Source organism: Erpetoichthys calabaricus, chromosome 2, assembly GCF_900747795.2.
Source record: "Erpetoichthys calabaricus chromosome 2, fErpCal1.3, whole genome shotgun sequence".
NCBI lineage: Eukaryota > Metazoa > Chordata > Cladistia > Polypteriformes > Polypteridae > Erpetoichthys > Erpetoichthys calabaricus.
Window position 1 is genome coordinate 103,542,126 of NC_041395.2, and position 16,742 is coordinate 103,558,867.

The 16,742-nt window shown below is 38.5% G+C and overlaps 1 protein-coding gene across 1 annotated transcript in view; it reads right to left on the bottom strand.

The window, feature by feature from the left end:
* lgr4 (leucine-rich repeat containing G protein-coupled receptor 4) overlaps positions 1 to 16,742 on the bottom strand; it is a 77,241-nt gene that overhangs the window by 13,548 nt on the left and 46,951 nt on the right. Inside the window, exons 3-13 of the mRNA XM_028794222.2 lie at positions 15,054 to 15,125; positions 13,645 to 13,716; positions 11,214 to 11,429; positions 9,835 to 9,906; positions 8,128 to 8,196; positions 7,733 to 7,804; positions 4,694 to 4,765; positions 3,993 to 4,061; positions 2,927 to 2,998; positions 2,323 to 2,388; positions 934 to 1,005 (exon numbers count right to left, since the gene is read on the bottom strand). Coding sequence (XP_028650055.1) covers positions 934 to 1,005; positions 2,323 to 2,388; positions 2,927 to 2,998; positions 3,993 to 4,061; positions 4,694 to 4,765; positions 7,733 to 7,804; positions 8,128 to 8,196; positions 9,835 to 9,906; positions 11,214 to 11,429; positions 13,645 to 13,716; positions 15,054 to 15,125 — 924 coding nt within the window. The remainder of the gene's footprint in view (positions 1 to 933; positions 1,006 to 2,322; positions 2,389 to 2,926; positions 2,999 to 3,992; positions 4,062 to 4,693; positions 4,766 to 7,732; positions 7,805 to 8,127; positions 8,197 to 9,834; positions 9,907 to 11,213; positions 11,430 to 13,644; positions 13,717 to 15,053; positions 15,126 to 16,742) is intronic.

Below are 16,742 nucleotides of genomic sequence, written 5' to 3' on the forward strand. Positions count from 1 at the left end.
AGAGGCAATACAACGTTTACAGATGAGGCAGACTATAATTTAGTCAAACATAAGCTTTGCCTCCTTCCCTACCAGTAAAATGGCATTCTATATTCTTACATCCATTTTCCATTTCAAAGATTAGCCTGAACAGATCGGTCTTGCTCATGTCTCAACCCTTCATCTTTTAGGTATTGATCTTAGATAGCAATACACAGGATCCACTTGATTTTGTGTGTCTGCAATACTCCTTTTGTCCTTACCTTCAAACCTATAGAAAAGAATGTTCCTTTATGTATTATATTCTCAATTTATTTTCCATTACCTTCTCTATTGCACTCTCCTGTGTGCTTTACAGACAGATTCTCTTATGTAAGTCAATGAATTATTTGATTAGTTTGGTAATCGGCTCTACAATAATTCTTTTACTACTTATCTACTGAAAGATTATGTAAAGCACTGGTATGTAATAGTTCTGTGTTTGTTGTAAACAAATTCTGTGAATTTCATTCTATTTTTGAAAAAATCTGCTACTACACAAAAGTTATACCTATGTTACTCAAAATCTTGTTAAATTTGCAGTGCAAATGGAGTATGTTGCATAATCCACAGGCTCCTTTCTGTCTCTGGCCTGGAGGTAAGAGAGCTGGCAGGAGTCACAATTTACTAGAAGCTACATTCAGTTGACCTCCACAGGTCTTTCTCAGAGATCGAGTTTTGATTATTGGAAGGCTAACATTTCAGCAAAGGGTAGATAAGGCAAAAATGGAGGAGAACCTTAAAAGCATAACACTACCTACTTCCTCTTTGCATACTGCTTTTTATACTTCTATCTCCCCTGCCAATTACCGCAATGCTGAGCATCAGCAGCAGTCAATTCCAGCCTCTTCCGAGTTCTGGCAAACTTGAAGCGCTTTTTATAGCAATAAATATCTGGAAGGAATGCACACTTACAGAAGACGTAGGGATGCCAAACCCCGAAACGTTTCAGCTTCAATTTCTTGGATTTGATTGTGCTGCAAGGCTCTGCAGAAGCAAAGAAAATACAAAGTGTCAGAAAGAGAAACCAAGACTTGTTAGGGCGTATTTCTGTCATGAAATCCATCTGCCTTGAGGGAGGCACTTGGAGTCTCCCCTTTATCACAAAGGTCAGGTACTCTGTTCTATGTCTAAACTTCCTGCTGACAGATTTTTTTTTGACACTAAAACCTCCAGAATAATCTTATAAACACATGTAGTAGTTGGGTAGAGACAAATGGACACCGCATGGACAGACTAGGCTACTCTTGCATTTCGAACTATACCAAACTAACCACGATCAAATAATACTGAAAGTAAAGTTGACTGAGCTTGGCATCATATGTGCTGCAGTAAGAGTGCCAGAATGGCGAGTCTAAAGCCAATGTAAAAGACAACTATACTGTATTTCAATAGCAACCCCAGACCAGATGACAATGAAAAGAATGACTTTAGACTACATAAAGGTGCCAAAAGAGGCCACAAACAGTACTTGTGGGCCCAATCTCTCCAGTAACCTCTTTTTCATATTAGAAAACATTGCAGTGGTACTGAAATTCAGGCATTGTATTTTAATATGCCTTCTTTAGTATTGTTGTGTGGTACTGCCTCACAAAGCTTTGACTGCAGCATGAATGCAAAGCATTAATGTAAAACAGAGAAAGAGAGTGATAGCATCCACCCAATTAAAAAAAGAAATCAGTAAAAATAAAGTTTTAGCTTATTGTAGCGTTTAATTACCCTCCCTACATATCCTAATGCCCAAAGTCCAGCATGGCATTGTAATAATGCCGCAGGGTAGAAAAGCAAGGAAAAAAGACAGGTAAGAAAAGGCATAAAGCAGATGAAAGGGGACACATAGAAGGCAAAAAACAACAAAACTGGGGGGGGGGGGGTATGGGGTGGTTCAGAGGTGAAGACAAAGAAAAAGGAGTAAGTGGAAAGAGTAAATGAGATAACTGATAAGGGCAGTGCAGAAACAGACAAGAGGGAGAGAGCAGCAACAAGAAAGAGTTTACTTTCCTCCCCTTTATAGATGATCTCCTGATTTGGGGTGTTCATATGTTCTTATCTGTTTTATTTTACTGAACATTTGTTGAAAAGTCTGTTCTCTAGTATACTTCACAATAGTACAGATGAATGTGAAGTAGGCAACCCCCATTTAAATACATACATTTTAAAGCAAAACAAACAGAGTTGTTGGAATATTAATTTACACTGTTTCAAGCAATACTGCCAGCCCCCATCCTCACAAATGATAAAATCCCTGTTAATGACATGCCCTGCTCAAAGCAAATTCCCAACAACTTCACACAACTCACTCACATTTCCTCCAGGCTCATACAACCCTGAAGACTCGGCAGCTCTTCGATCTCATTGTATGACAGGTCCCTGTGGAGAAAATGCACATCAGATTGAAAATCCTAAAGTATGTAAGTCAGTCAGTCACAAACATCAGGATTAATCCATCTTCACCCAACCCCCTGAGAAACACCTTAGAATCCAGCACATGAATCAAACACCCCCACCCCTGCCAAACCATTACCAATAAATCTTTAGGACATATATTTCAAACTAAGTACATGTCACATCAGCTTTGAAAACCTCCTTTACAACCAGTGCAGTTGATTGCATGTTTACTTACTTAGCCATAGCCATTAAGGCAAAGGATAAAGCAGCTGCTTCTGCCAGGCAAACATCCAGTTTTAAGTTTTATTTAGATTCTTCTAGACACACATTTACACACAAATGTATAAATAAATGTCTAATTTCTACTCATCGTCTTTAGAAAATGGAAAAAAAACTCTCTCAGTAAATATTGAGTGGAACAGTAAACTTACAAATCATAAAAATAGCTTCTCTTTTTTATTCAGTAAAAATTGAATGCCTAAGAAGGAGTTTCTTTATAATAGAGTTCAGATCTACTTACAAAGTCCGGAGCTGCTTATGATCGTCACACAGCATAACAGGCAGGTGTCTTATCTTAGTGCCTGTCAGTGTCCTGTAGAGAGAGACAAATAACTAAGTAATGTGACATCTTAAGAAAGTTGGTTAGTTAAATTTTGATTCTTATTTGAGCATATTTTTTTTGTCAGTCATATTTTTTTGCAAAGTTCTCAACTTTAACTGTAATATGCTGCCTTTCTTGTTGCCTTAATGGCACTTAAGATATCCATAACTTTTTATGCTATACCTTCAATAAGATTTTCCACATTAGCCAAAAAAAATGCAGCCATTAGCTAGTGCAAGGCCAGTAGTCAATGGTAAATTCCATATGTCAAAAGTGAAACTTCAGAAGCAGGATAATATTATAGAACCTTGTTCAGTGATTTTAATATGATATAAATAACTTAAGACATCTTCTGTTTTACTATTATTTTTAAACCTCCAGGAAGTGTGCAATGATATGGCAAGCTTACTTATACTATAGAGCACATGCTTCATTTAGTATCACTATTCAGCACAGTAGAGTTACTGGACAGAAATGACAAGTCACACACTGCAGAGACAGTCTCAATTTCTACTAAATAAATCCACTGACTAAATCCATTCTGTGCAGTTTAACCTCTTACACCCATTATAGACTTAATATTCACCAAGACACAAATATCAGCACATTCACTACTAAAGCAGCTTGCAGGTAACATGTTTTAAGATAATACAAATGATCAAACTGGATACTTGCAGTGTTACAGACATGAGAAGTGCAAAGCTAGGATTATTGGCTATGTGCAAAAAAAAAATCCAATCTATTGGAGTGACAGACACAAATTTATGTGGGTGTGTATAATGAAAATACAGTGGCATACTCAAATACTAGTAATTATATTGAGTAATATGCCTTTTTTCTTCCTTCCTATTTAAATGCTGACAAATGCAGTTGTGCAGCAGTGAAATTTGGTGAAATATGAAAAACTAGAGAGATAATATATAGCAATATGAGACAGCCTGAGGAATGGAGAAAAACATTCTCTGTTCAAGAAGTCAGGACATACAGGCTTTCCAGGTTGACAGTCCCACTAAGGTCAGGAAACCACTGTACCATACCAGCCCCTCGAAGGATCCTGCAAACAAAGAATGACAGGGTTAGAGACAAGGCCTCCCTATGAAAGCGACCTTCTGAGAAATGTACTAATGGTCTGGTTTTGTTCTTCAACTGGCTCTTCTCAGATTACTGATAACTGAACATTTCTGACAGAGGGCAAGGTCCCAAAAGCACTTTTCAGCAGGCAAGTAGAGGGGGCACAATAGGGCCAAAAAGGCTTTGTCTGGCAGGAATGCCGTTTGAAGCCTTGCTCCTTTAAATGCAAGTCAGCTCTAATTACCCAAACCACCAAGGAGGCAGCATTCCAGCCAGGGATACAAGACTGAATGAAAGCTGGGTTTTACTGAAAGGCGCCACCATGGGAAGACAGAGACAGGACTTGTACCATGTAGCTTGCATCTTCCTCTTCAGAAGAGCCAGCAGTGCTCAGACTGTAAAATATCATGCCATTGAAAATGAGAAAATGCTGAGCTGGAGTAAACATCATATATTGTAAAGGGGACTTCAATCCTGGAATGTATAAAAAGCTCTAAACATTTTCAGAAGAATGAACAGCAAATGGCAAGCAGCAATAAATGAAACCTTGCAGACTGCCAGTATCAAAAAAAAAAAAACACAGGATGACAACAACATTTATACCAAAGGACTTACAGTGAGTGCAGGTCGGATAAATTCTGGAAGGCAGATGTGCCCACAAAAGAAAGGGGGTTATCATACAGGTGTCTGCAGGTCAAAAAGAAAGACAGAGGTTGTAGAGTCAAATTAGTGTTTTTATTAAGTATTGCCCTTTTAAGCTTTTGTCATACCTCTCCACAGTGTCATTTAATATATGTATTATTTAAATCGCCTTAATAAAAATAATTATTTGTGCACTTTTATTAAAGGTCATATCATATCTGAAAGAATCAGAATCTGCGAGCTGAGATGCACTCTTGAATTTTATTACTACACTGAACAAAACTCAGATCAAAATGGATACTTCACTGATGGAAAGATAAATTCAATAAATACAGCTTTACATAATATAAATACAGGATCAAATTAAGAAAAACAAAGAAAGAACAATTAGTAAAACTGAAATGAGTGATCAGAGGAAGTGGTTAGTATTACATAGAACAAAAAGTATGAAGCTGAAAGGGAGCATAGACAAATCACATCTGTGCTAAAATTAAAATAAATCTTCACATTTATAAAAACAAAAAAGTGACACACGATAAAAAGCAACTTGTGATAATTTTATAAGAGGACAATAAACAGTTTATATGTTGCTGACCTTCAGCAATAATTTGGAAAATGTAATCCGTCGTTTGATAACTGATAATTTACTGAAGAATCTGTCTTGCTGAGTTATGATTACTATGACAGAGAGAGATTTTGTCAAGGATCAGAGATCCTAGCATGGCCATCCATACAACAGACACTACAAAACTAGGTGATCCAGTGAATAGAGATTGAAATCACTTGGAGGCAGGAGAGACAACTGCACTTCTGATTAGTTAATGCAAAAAATAAGAATTGTTTTTCTAGTGAGGTATAAATGACTTTGAATCCTGTTCTCAAATCTCAGGTGAGGTACTGTATTCGTGGTGTTCCCATGATCTCCCCGTGTTGGCATGCTTTTTCACCCACATCCCAAAGGCATGACTGAAAGTTAACTGGTGACTTTAAATGTCTTAATTTGGTTTGGTAATGGATAGATGCATGTTTTCAAGTAGCAGACTTGAAAAAGGTGTTGGGAAAAGCCATATAAACACCACAGACAGAGGCTGTTAGGAATAAAATGAGAATCAAAACCTTGGATACAATGTTATTCAAAGATGCTTGTTTTCATCAACCAGATTTCCTGACAAACACAGATGTTGTAACTGAGGCAAATGAAAATGATGAGAAATCAGTGAGAGATGTTGATATGTTGATATTTCCCTAGTGGCTATAAAGTCGGTAGATATCTTAGCAAATGTGGTGGAGTTACTGTGGGGTCTAAAGATTACTGTATGCATTACAAGCAACAGTAAATGAGTTCAATATGAAACAAATAATCATCATGATAACTAGACAGAAAAAGTAAAGATGAGCTAAACATTACCACTGATAAACACAATGTAGGCCAAGACAACAATGTACAGTAATCCTTCGCTATATCGCGCTTCGCCTTTCGCGGCTTCACTCCATCGCGGATTTTATATGTAAGCATATTTAAATATATATCGCAGATTTTTTGCTGGTTCGCGGATTTCTGCGGACAATGGGTCTTTTAATTTCTGGTACATGCTTCCTCAGTTGGTTTGCCCAGTTGATTTCATACAAGGGACGCTATTGGTGGATGGCTGAGAAGCTACCCGGCTTACTTTTCTCTCTCTCTCTTGCGCGGACTCTCTCTGATCCTGACGTAGGGGGTGTGAGCAGGGGGGCTGTTCGCACACCTAGACGATACGGACGCTCGTCTAAAAATGCTGAAAGATTATCTTCAGGTTGCTACCTTCTGTGTGCAGCTGATTCGTGAAGCGACATGCTGCAAGGTGTTTTGCATACTTAAAAGCTCGACGGGCACGTATTGATTTTTTTATCTGTCTCTCTCTATCTCTCTCTCTCTCTCTCTGCTCCTGACGGAGGGGGTGTGAGCTGCCGCCTTCAACAGCTTTGTGCCGCGGTGCTTCGCATACTTAAAAGCCAAACAGACATATTGATTTGTTTGCTTCACTCCTTTGAAGAGGAAGATATGTTTGCATTCTTTTAATTGTGAGACGGAACTGTCATCTCTGTCTTGTCATGGAGCACAGTTTAAACTTTTGAAAAAGAGACAAATGTTTGTTTGCAGTGTTTGAATAACGTTCCTGTCTCTCTACAACCTCCTGTGTTTCTGCGCAAATCTGTGACCCAAGCATGACAATATAAAAATAACCATATAAACATATGGTTTCTACTTCGCGGATTTTCTTATTTCGTGGGTGGCTCTGGAACGCAACCCCCGCGATGGAGGAGGGATTACTGTATTGCTTAAGTTTTGTAGTTTTAAACAACTAAAGAAGCAAAGGATCAAGATATTCATAAAGATCGTAAGCATTGTAAAGTATGGATGACAGCATTAAAGAAAGAAAGAGGAAACCATAACACCATATTTAAATGCAGACATGGAAAGCATGAAACGAAGTAGCAAAGCAAAAAGATAAAAGAATGAGTAGTGCAATTGGTAGGAAAAATGGAAAATCACTACAGAATGAAAAAACAAAAGGCTCATGCATTTTGGAGAAAGAATAGCAAACACAGTACCTGTGGATGATATCAAGAGAACATACTAAAACTATAAAACAGGGCTTAGAAGAATCAAGAATAGAGAGAGCAAGAATATGTAAGTGCATGTACCGAGCGCAAACGAGGATGATGGTACTGTATCAAAGGTAGATACGTTGCAGTACATATAATCAGTCCAATGACAGCAAAATGAAAGGATGGAGGAGCAGCTCCACTACACAGCTGACTTACTGTCTGCAGAATTATAGGCCATTGTAGTAACTGAGATAATTGCTCACATTTTTCTCTCTAATAATTACTTGCAATTTTAGCAGAAAAGCCTTGTTAAAGGTTTCTAGCTTTCAGCGCCTCCCCCCCCAACTGACAGTCTTATGGTCTGCCAGGTTGGCAAATTAAACTGTGGGAATTAAGATCACACTACAAGGCTTCACTACTCACATGGTCCTCAGAAAGGGGTTTTGCACAAATGCGCCATCAGGAATCATAGATATGCTATTACTGTGGAACCCCCTACAAAAAGAAAGACAACTATTAGGAGAAAAACACATACAATTAAAAAAAATAAAGAACATATGAGCACATGCAATCACAAGGAAAATGGCAGGACCCTATCTTTGTAAGAAAGAAAAGGTGCTTAGGTAGGAATTATCTGTTTATCTGGAGGAATCCCAGAAACGGATCAAAAGAAATTCCACATGTGTTAGGCCAGAATACTCAATAGCTCCTGCCTTTCTTGGATCTAAATTAGTCTACTGGCACTATCAGGACAACTAATTAAAGGGACCCATAGGTCCTAGAAGATGAAATATGGATCCCATTATTCAAGCACTTACAGTTCCTTTAGATTCGGTAAAGATCGTATGGCTTCAGGAAAATCTGTCAGGGCATTGTAGTTAAGATCCCTGTAAAAGAAAAAAAAAAAAAAAAAAAAGAGAGACAGATGCTGAGAGTGAGAAGACGTGTGGCTTACAGCATGCAGCTCGGCATGCTGCTGCTAGATCAACAAGTAGAGGCCTTGAAAGGTGGAAATTAGATTTCTGGTATGTGTATTATCAGCAATTAACTGAGGAACTGTTTCCACATCTTATAGCATAGCATAGCAAACAAGTTTCCATTCATACAGATGTCTAGGTCTCAAATATTCTCACTCATCCTGCAATAACAGCACATAGGCAAAGCACCTGAAACATCTGCTCACGCTAATCAAAGCTGAACAATCTTTTCTCTGATTTCTTGGTATCTTTTTATGATTTGTTTAAATCATTTTCCCTTATTTATATGTTCGAAATGGACTGGCCCCACATCCAAGACTGACTCCTGGTTTGCACTTGATGCTGCCGAGATAGACTCTGTCCTCAATTACCTCAAACTAGATTAAGCGAGTTTGAAAATGTTATGTTAATGTGATATCAATATGACCTTCAGTTAAATGTCATATGAACGCCATATCAAATCCAAATGGATGCTGCTTAAATCCAACAACAAAATGAAGATTAAAAGGACTACATTTTTGAACTTATTGCCATCATCCTCAACACTGAGAGTCTTGTATCTCTTAAGCCAATTATAAATTCATACAGTACATTGAAAAACAGGAAAGAAAGAAGGTCCAAATATCATGATCTTTATTATTTATTAAACAGTAGAGTGTTGTACCATGTTAGCCATATATTGATACAGGAGAAAGTAGGGTGAAATGACACCATTCATGGCTAACTAAATAGATTACAAATGCAAGCTTTCGAGGCAGCTAAGGCCCCTTCATCAGCTTTGTTTATTTCTCATTGTCTTAAAAGAAAGGCATCAGGTGGATTCATACTCAAACACCAACAATTTTCATTCCATTTTTTAAAACTACTTATTCCACTACGAAGTTGCCAAGAGCCACACTCTTTACCAGAGGCACTGGGCAACCAACCCTGGATAGGACTTTGCTTCTGTATATGTCATTGCAATACACACTCAAAATACCACATAAACTGTTGTTCTTACACATCTAATTCAGTTCATGGCTATGTGGTGTGTGTCCATAAAACCTACTGGAAATACAAAATGCCATGTAAATACAGTTGAAATACATTCCCAGTATTAATTTTTCACTTTGGTCATGAGTTTCACAGTAGTGCGGTTATAGGTGCTGCCCATGTCTGCATAGGTTTTCCTTGTGTCCATGTTAGGTTAACTAGTGCTTCCATATAGGTCCAGTGCAAGTGTAAGTGAGGGTGTGTGCAGGTGCTGGCCTGTGATGAATAGGCACCTTATTAATGGTTGTTTCCTGCCTTGTGCCCAGTACTGCTGGGACTTCATAGCCACATTTTATACAAATTTGTGCATGCAGCAACAAAATGAGCAAATATGTGAGAAAGGTTTCAAGGTGTTTGCCACTGTTGCCACATAGAATGAGCATGGGTGTGAGTGTGTTGTGGGGCACGCTTACTCTGAGAAATACACAAAAGAAGATTCAAATATGGCAATTGTAAAATGCCCACTCAAAGATGACAGGCATGTCAATGTCTTGACAACTTGCTAAGAGAACTTACAGCGTTTCCAGGTTATGTAATCCATCAAAGCTGTGCACACCAATCTGCTTAATCTTATTGTTGTGAAGATGCCTGCAGGAGAAGCACACAGACAGAAATATACAGGATCAATCATGTCTCACAATATAAGGGACACACAGGGAGCCTAAATGGAAGGAGACCTTAAGAGGTTAAAAAGCTCACACATACGCTTATAGGCAAAAAGAAGTTGCTGCCAAAAATAAGAAACAGCAATCTAATGGTTTTAAATTTAAGAACTTTATCACTGCTTCTAAAAGACAGATAAGGAGATATTAACTGAGAAAGCAGGCTGAGTTACTGGCTCAAAGGGTCTATACACTGGCTGAGTTATGTTTCATGCATGGAGTTTCATAACTTCGGGAATGTCAACCTAAGATGATGACATTTAGTTTAGAAGAAATGCATGATAATTTAATGACCAAATTGGTATTTGTACAGTGAAACATCCGAACGACTGTTATATATTTGTTATTTTAGATTTTTGTGCAAATACAGTATACAGTATTGGTTTATTTCGGATTGGCTCAAAATGTTCACTGTAGCTGTTCTTGACTGTGAAAGGTAATATACTGAAAATATGTTAAAATCCTAAATCCTCAGAATCAGAACACAGTTCCTTCCTGAACCAGGCCAGCAAAGCAGACAAAAGGACAATTGGCCAGCCAAGAGTATTTCGACTTTATCATATGCTCTTGTCATATCCAGGATTGACGTCTGCAACTCTTTGTTATAAAATGATCAGAGCCTCTTCAAAACTGTTATTTCTGCTCTAGGGCACAACCTTCACTCAGACTTGCAGCAGTGAGCTCATTATGCCTGTTTTGTAAAGTCTTAACTGGCTGCTTTTTCTAGAAGTTAGTACAAAATCCTGTTGAAAACTAATAAAATGTAACTGGTCATGTATCAGACTATATTATCCATACTGTCATAACCCCATACCAACCTATATGCCACAAGAAATCCAGCATTAGGATGTTTTGAACCCAGACTTTGGGATGGCCTTCCGAAAAGTATTAGATCTGCAGACTTCACTTGTTCCTTTAAAAGCCAGCTTAAAATCCACCTGTTTAAGACATTCAAGCTGCACTAACATTCTTAATTATTAGTTAACTTTCTCTAAATACGTCATTATGATATAACTCAGCATCTAGAACTTTATTTGTTGACAGTTTTCTGCATGATGTATTTAATCCCTGTGACTCAGATCTTTGTTTCAGTTGTCTTCAGTTATTTCATTGGTGGTTAATAGCTCATTTACTGGCTTACTTTTATCTGGTTTTTAGTTCCCATTGTAACCTTTTTCAGTAACTGTGTTAAGTAAAGGTGTTCTAAAAATAAGAAGTATTATTATTACTCACAAAACCACCAGGCTGGACAGATTGCTGAAGGCCAGATCAGGGATGTATGCTATCCTGTTTAGTGCAAGGGTCAGTGCTTGAAGAGATGGCAGGTTACTCAAGGGCTTGACAGGGACCTCCGTCAAGCTATTGTCATCGAGCCAGAGGTGGCGTAGCTGAACAAGACCCTCAAAGCTCTCTTCTGGAACACTAGTGATGTGGTTTGCATCTAGTCTCCTGGATACATGAAGATAAAAAAAAATCTTGTAACATACAAAAAGAGGAGCAGTGCCAACACAAAGGACGTACATTTAGAAGATACAGATATAATATAACAGAACCCACTGTTCATATGAAGCAGTAAAAGTAGCAAAGACCACCCTCTTATTAGTGATCATACAACAGCGCACACTACAGACATCTGCAATGCAAATATGCTGCTGTACATGTCACTTCACAACCCAATCATGCTCAGTCTGCACGCCAATCTCCCCAAAACCTGGACAAATACAACAAAATCTCTACACATATGCCTCCAGTTGTGCAAATCTCACCTTCACCCAGCCACAAAAGATGTAACACTGTTCAATAAGGATCTCAGATATATTAAATTGAAATGGCCACCCACTTAAGCACTTTTTATCTTATGTGGAACTCCATAGTGGACACCTGCATCTAAATTTTTTCAAGCATAAAATCACTCTCTTCTACATCAAGAAAATGTGTATACACACAACACCAGTTGTGCCCATGTACAGAACACTATGTGACAATCTCTTTTTCTGCAGCTGCTGTCAGGTTTGTTTTCACAAACCTTAACAGTCCTTTTGGACTTTGTTTCTGCAAACATCACATTCAGACAAGCAGAAAACCCTCCTATCAACACACTCGATGATATACAGTAACACTGATGAGTTTTTATAAAAAACAAAGCAAAACAAAAACACTATAGCAGTAAATGACATGAAGAATATAACAAGAAAAGCCAAGTAAATGCAAAGCATTAGTCTCGCATTGCTCAAATTTGCCGTTTGTGGTCTTTTTTCACAGCAGAAGATCAACTGGCCTGGCAGATAAGGTACAGTATACAGTAGCCATGTATAACAACACATTGCTTTTTTTCAACTCGTTTGGAAACTAGGTGGTAGAAAACCAAAATATATAGTCACAGGATATTTTAAATTAAATTATTAAACAAATTGCCTCTTAGAGAGGCTAACCTATGTGTGCCACCTAAAAAGAATTCTTCTCACCTATAGTATTGAGAAAAGGCCATCAAGTGAACATGACTTTGTTTTCTTGCATTCTCATAACCCTGGTCTTTATATTGGTTTGCAGTGCTGCTTAATACCGATTTAATGATTTTACAGGCTCTCTCACCTTCTGTTAATTACTGTTTTGGCCAAAACCCGTCTCAGTGGGGTTATTGCACTATGATATCCACCCTCTGCTAACCGCAGAAGACTGCTAATTCATTTAAACTGATATACACTGGCCTTGGTCGAAATATGTGCCCACCACATCATATTTGTGCTTACCACACACTCTGGTACTCTTAGCCAGCACATAATTGTGCACATATATATGAAGTATTTGTGCTAGATACTTAGAACGACAGCTCCTCATGACTGCGGTTGTCTTCTTACACCATGCTGCCATCCATAGCCAAGAACACCATGAGAATGCCAAAAGAAGACCCCGCCTTCAGAAAAGAAGTAAGCCAGTGCATTCCTTGAGAGTGCAGTCCCAAACAGACTTGACAGACAGTGCATAGTATGAACCTCTGCCAAATCATTACTCAAACGGCACTAAAGCCTGAGGAAAATACCAAGAAGCAGGAGTTGTGTGAGAAAGGCAGCTACCTGACAAAGACCTAATCATTTCTGTCAAACATTGATGTTCCTTCCTGTGGAAAAACCATCAACAAATAATTTCCTGCTGGCTTGTCTAGGCCAGAAATCCCACCGGAGCTCAGTGGTGTGTGGAGGACTGCACTGAGCAGTTTGTCTTAATGGACAGTGAAACAGTGCAACGTGTCCATACTCTCCCTCCTTAAATCTGTTCACAATGCTTGCATAATTTCTAGCTATGGATTCAGCTCTTCTCCTTCTCTAAAGCTCTATTTTATATACAGTCTTTTAAAACGACTGCTTAATAAATCCATTTGCTTTATATTACAAGATGAAACATTACAATTCATGAATAGGAGGGCAGGTTCAGACTGTCACTTAAATGTTCTGAGTATGAAATGAAATAGATGTATGAATTAAAAGTTTCATTTACTGAACTTCAAAAACGGGACTCAGTGAGAAATGGACTGCAGAAAGCTCTATAACAAAAAAAAAAAAACCCTTTGATTGAAGAGAAGGGTTTAGTTAGGGTCAACCATTCTCTCATATTTGGAGTTAGTCGTCACCTTGAAAAGCACAGAACAGAATGTGTCTCAACTTACAGAGATTGCAGAGAGATCCGGCCTTTGAGAGCTTCACTTGGGACAGTCTTTAGCTGATTATTCTGCAACATGCTGTTGGAAAAGAGAAAAGAAATTAAAGAAATCACATTGGCAATGTAGTTAATATGGAACCTGGCATGAGAATGTGCAGCTTGGTCCCAAAGTTGGTAATGCAAAGACACCTTTGAGGCTTGCAGTGCTTATCAACAACAGTATGATGGCTGAAGGACATGGGTCTGTGTGTGAAATAAGGCACCTGCTCATTTCTATAAATTCCCTCTTTTACAAAAAGAACTGTGCTACCTCAGATGCGCAGACACATTTTCACATAAAAACATGGGAATGTACTCTTTTCTCCTGCCATGCACGGGAATGCGTTCTCATTTGTTATGAATTTTATGCCTGTTGTTGAACTAAACATAAAAAATAATAATACATAAAGTATAAATCAGGCAGTGCCTTTGCTAAATAAGTAGCTTATGTGAGTGCTGCTTTTATTTAAGAATGCACTTCATTACAGCCACTTCTTTTTGGCTCAGGTGCTTTCTTGTACCCGAGTGTACCTCTCTTAAAGCCAGAGGCAGTGTAACATGATCTATTTCCGCTGCTTAAGGGATCATGCCTAAAATCTGCACTTAGAAGAGCCAGTAAGATGTTTGCTTCAGGAATGTGCATGGGGTTGGATTCTAGGGTGAAAGAAAAAAAAAAACCCTTTGAGGCACCACACCTAATAAGCAGTTCAGCACAAGTGATGGAAAACAGCCCAGGCAGGTAAACTTTGACAAGAACGGACAACCTAACCTAAAGACCTGGTACATAATCTTAATACTTGCACCTAGTAAGTGGTATGGAATACTGCAAAAAAGACAACTTTAGTCACAGGCTCAATTACTGTCCCTGCGCTATTGTTAAACTCTACAAATTCATCATGAGAGTCAAAATAAAACACTGATTGCATGGCCATGGAGCTCAAAGTGTGCAGCATTGCTAGCTTTGATACTTTAAAAAATGCAATTATGTTCCTTTTCTTGCAGCAGCACTGAATACCTTTTAAGACACATACAAGTGCTGCTTTTAAGTTACAGCTACATTTCTCTCAGTGTAGACGCTCAAACACCAATTCAGTAAACAGTCCCCAGAACAAACTGATTGGACCAACTATTGTTGTTTACAGTAGACTTGTGCCACAGTGGAAAATAAAGTCAGAAGTCTTTTACTTCAAATCCTGACTCCTGTGTAGTCACCTTAGCTTCCTCACAACCTCTTGCTGGTAAGACCGAGTGCTCAATGAAGGTTAACTAGTCTCAGCCTGGGAGCTCTCCAGTACTGCATCCAGCATGGGCCCTCATGGGACACTATGTAATCCAAGGAGTAAAAGGTAGACTGAGAAGGTATTAGGAATTACTTACAGGACTTTGAGCTGATGTAGTCCAGACAAGGCATCTGGGTGGATAAAGGAGAGATCATTTCCAGCCAAACGCCTACAAAATAACAAAAAAAAAAAAAAAAAAAAAAAGTTACAAAGCAGCAGCATGTTAGGACTGGCTGCACCAAGAGGAAGAACAGCTACACAGAATGTTGAATGCCATGCCCACTTTTTAATGAGATTACTCGAGTCTGGTTTCCTTCCTGTTAATTAAATTTTGAAACCATTTAAATGATGTCCGGTTTTCCACACTGCAAATAACCACAAACATTGGTCACACCATTCGCAAGTTTACTATAATCTATCAAAAGAGATGTAGATAAATGGACTTAACTGGGGGAAGGGGGTATTACTCGTTGCTTTTCCCACCACTCTATTCATTTTGCACTCTCTTTCAGTTACAGTTTGAAATGCATCTTAGTCCACAAAGTGTTTTCATTCTGTAAGACATTTCAAGAAACTAGAACTGGAGATGCCTTTTAAACACAAATTTGCTGATGCTCTTTGATGACAAACAAACTATCCTACTACGGGGCACACTAAAACAGCTAAAAATCTGCTTTTTCTACAGAAATGATTCATTACAGTAAAGCTAATGTCATGTTACACGACTTCTAGTTGGAGGTGATGTCAACTTTGATAGCTGCAGTTGGTGATCTCATCGCCAGAGCTTGTTAGTTTACACCACTTTTAAATTCACGGCTGGGCATGTAAAATTATGAAACTGCATGACAGCTTTCAAGTACATTTTTACACTTCCATGGAATCACATGCTTGCCCCTTTTTCTGACGAGCAAGAACTTGCTGCCTGACAGACCTGACATGGTGCTGAGTTTACTGTTAGGGTGAGATTTACTGCAATATTGGCCCTTTCTTCTCCCCATGCTGGCGTGGTACATCCAACACAAGACAGACAGATGAGCCTCTATTCAGTTTTCAAGATCCAAAACACATTGCTGCTTTATATGCACTGTAATACAAGATAAGAGCTCATTGGTTGTCAGACCTCATGCACACACAATCCACCCATATGACTAAAGAAAAAACAAGACTGGTCAGACTGAATCGCTGGTTATGCTGCAGTACATGATAGATGGTCAGTAGAGTATGCTGCAGCTACCTCTGACTCACCAAGATTATCTAAATGAAGTCTACGACTGAAAATTACTGGAACGGTTGCGTAAGGTGACATTACATTTTAACCACTAAAACTAGTCTATCCCATTGTTAAGTCCAAGAACATAAAGTTGTAGTAAAAAAAATGGCACAAACCAGTCTGTTTTAAAAAGATGAAAATAAACACTTTAAAAATCCCCATTAGCAGCATTCTTACACTCACATACCACACTGGCTTGTTCATAATTTCAATTTTTTTTCTAAAATTGTAAATCAAATGAAAAACAGAAGGGTTATCTTTGTATCAGCTTGGATATTTTTTTCTGCCTTGGTACTCCTTTCTTCTCTAGCAAGGATGACAACACAATAAACTGCTCCCTACCAAAACCTGGAGGTGCACTGATACCCATCCCAGTTCCTGCAGTACATAAGTTTTGCGTTTACTGCTGAGTGCAGGACCCTTCAGACATTTCATTAAGCCTTTCTTCCAGTTTTTGAGGGCTCTTCCTGAATGCATGACAGCAGGAAGGTTGCAGTCTGCTGCCTCCCTCAGGGA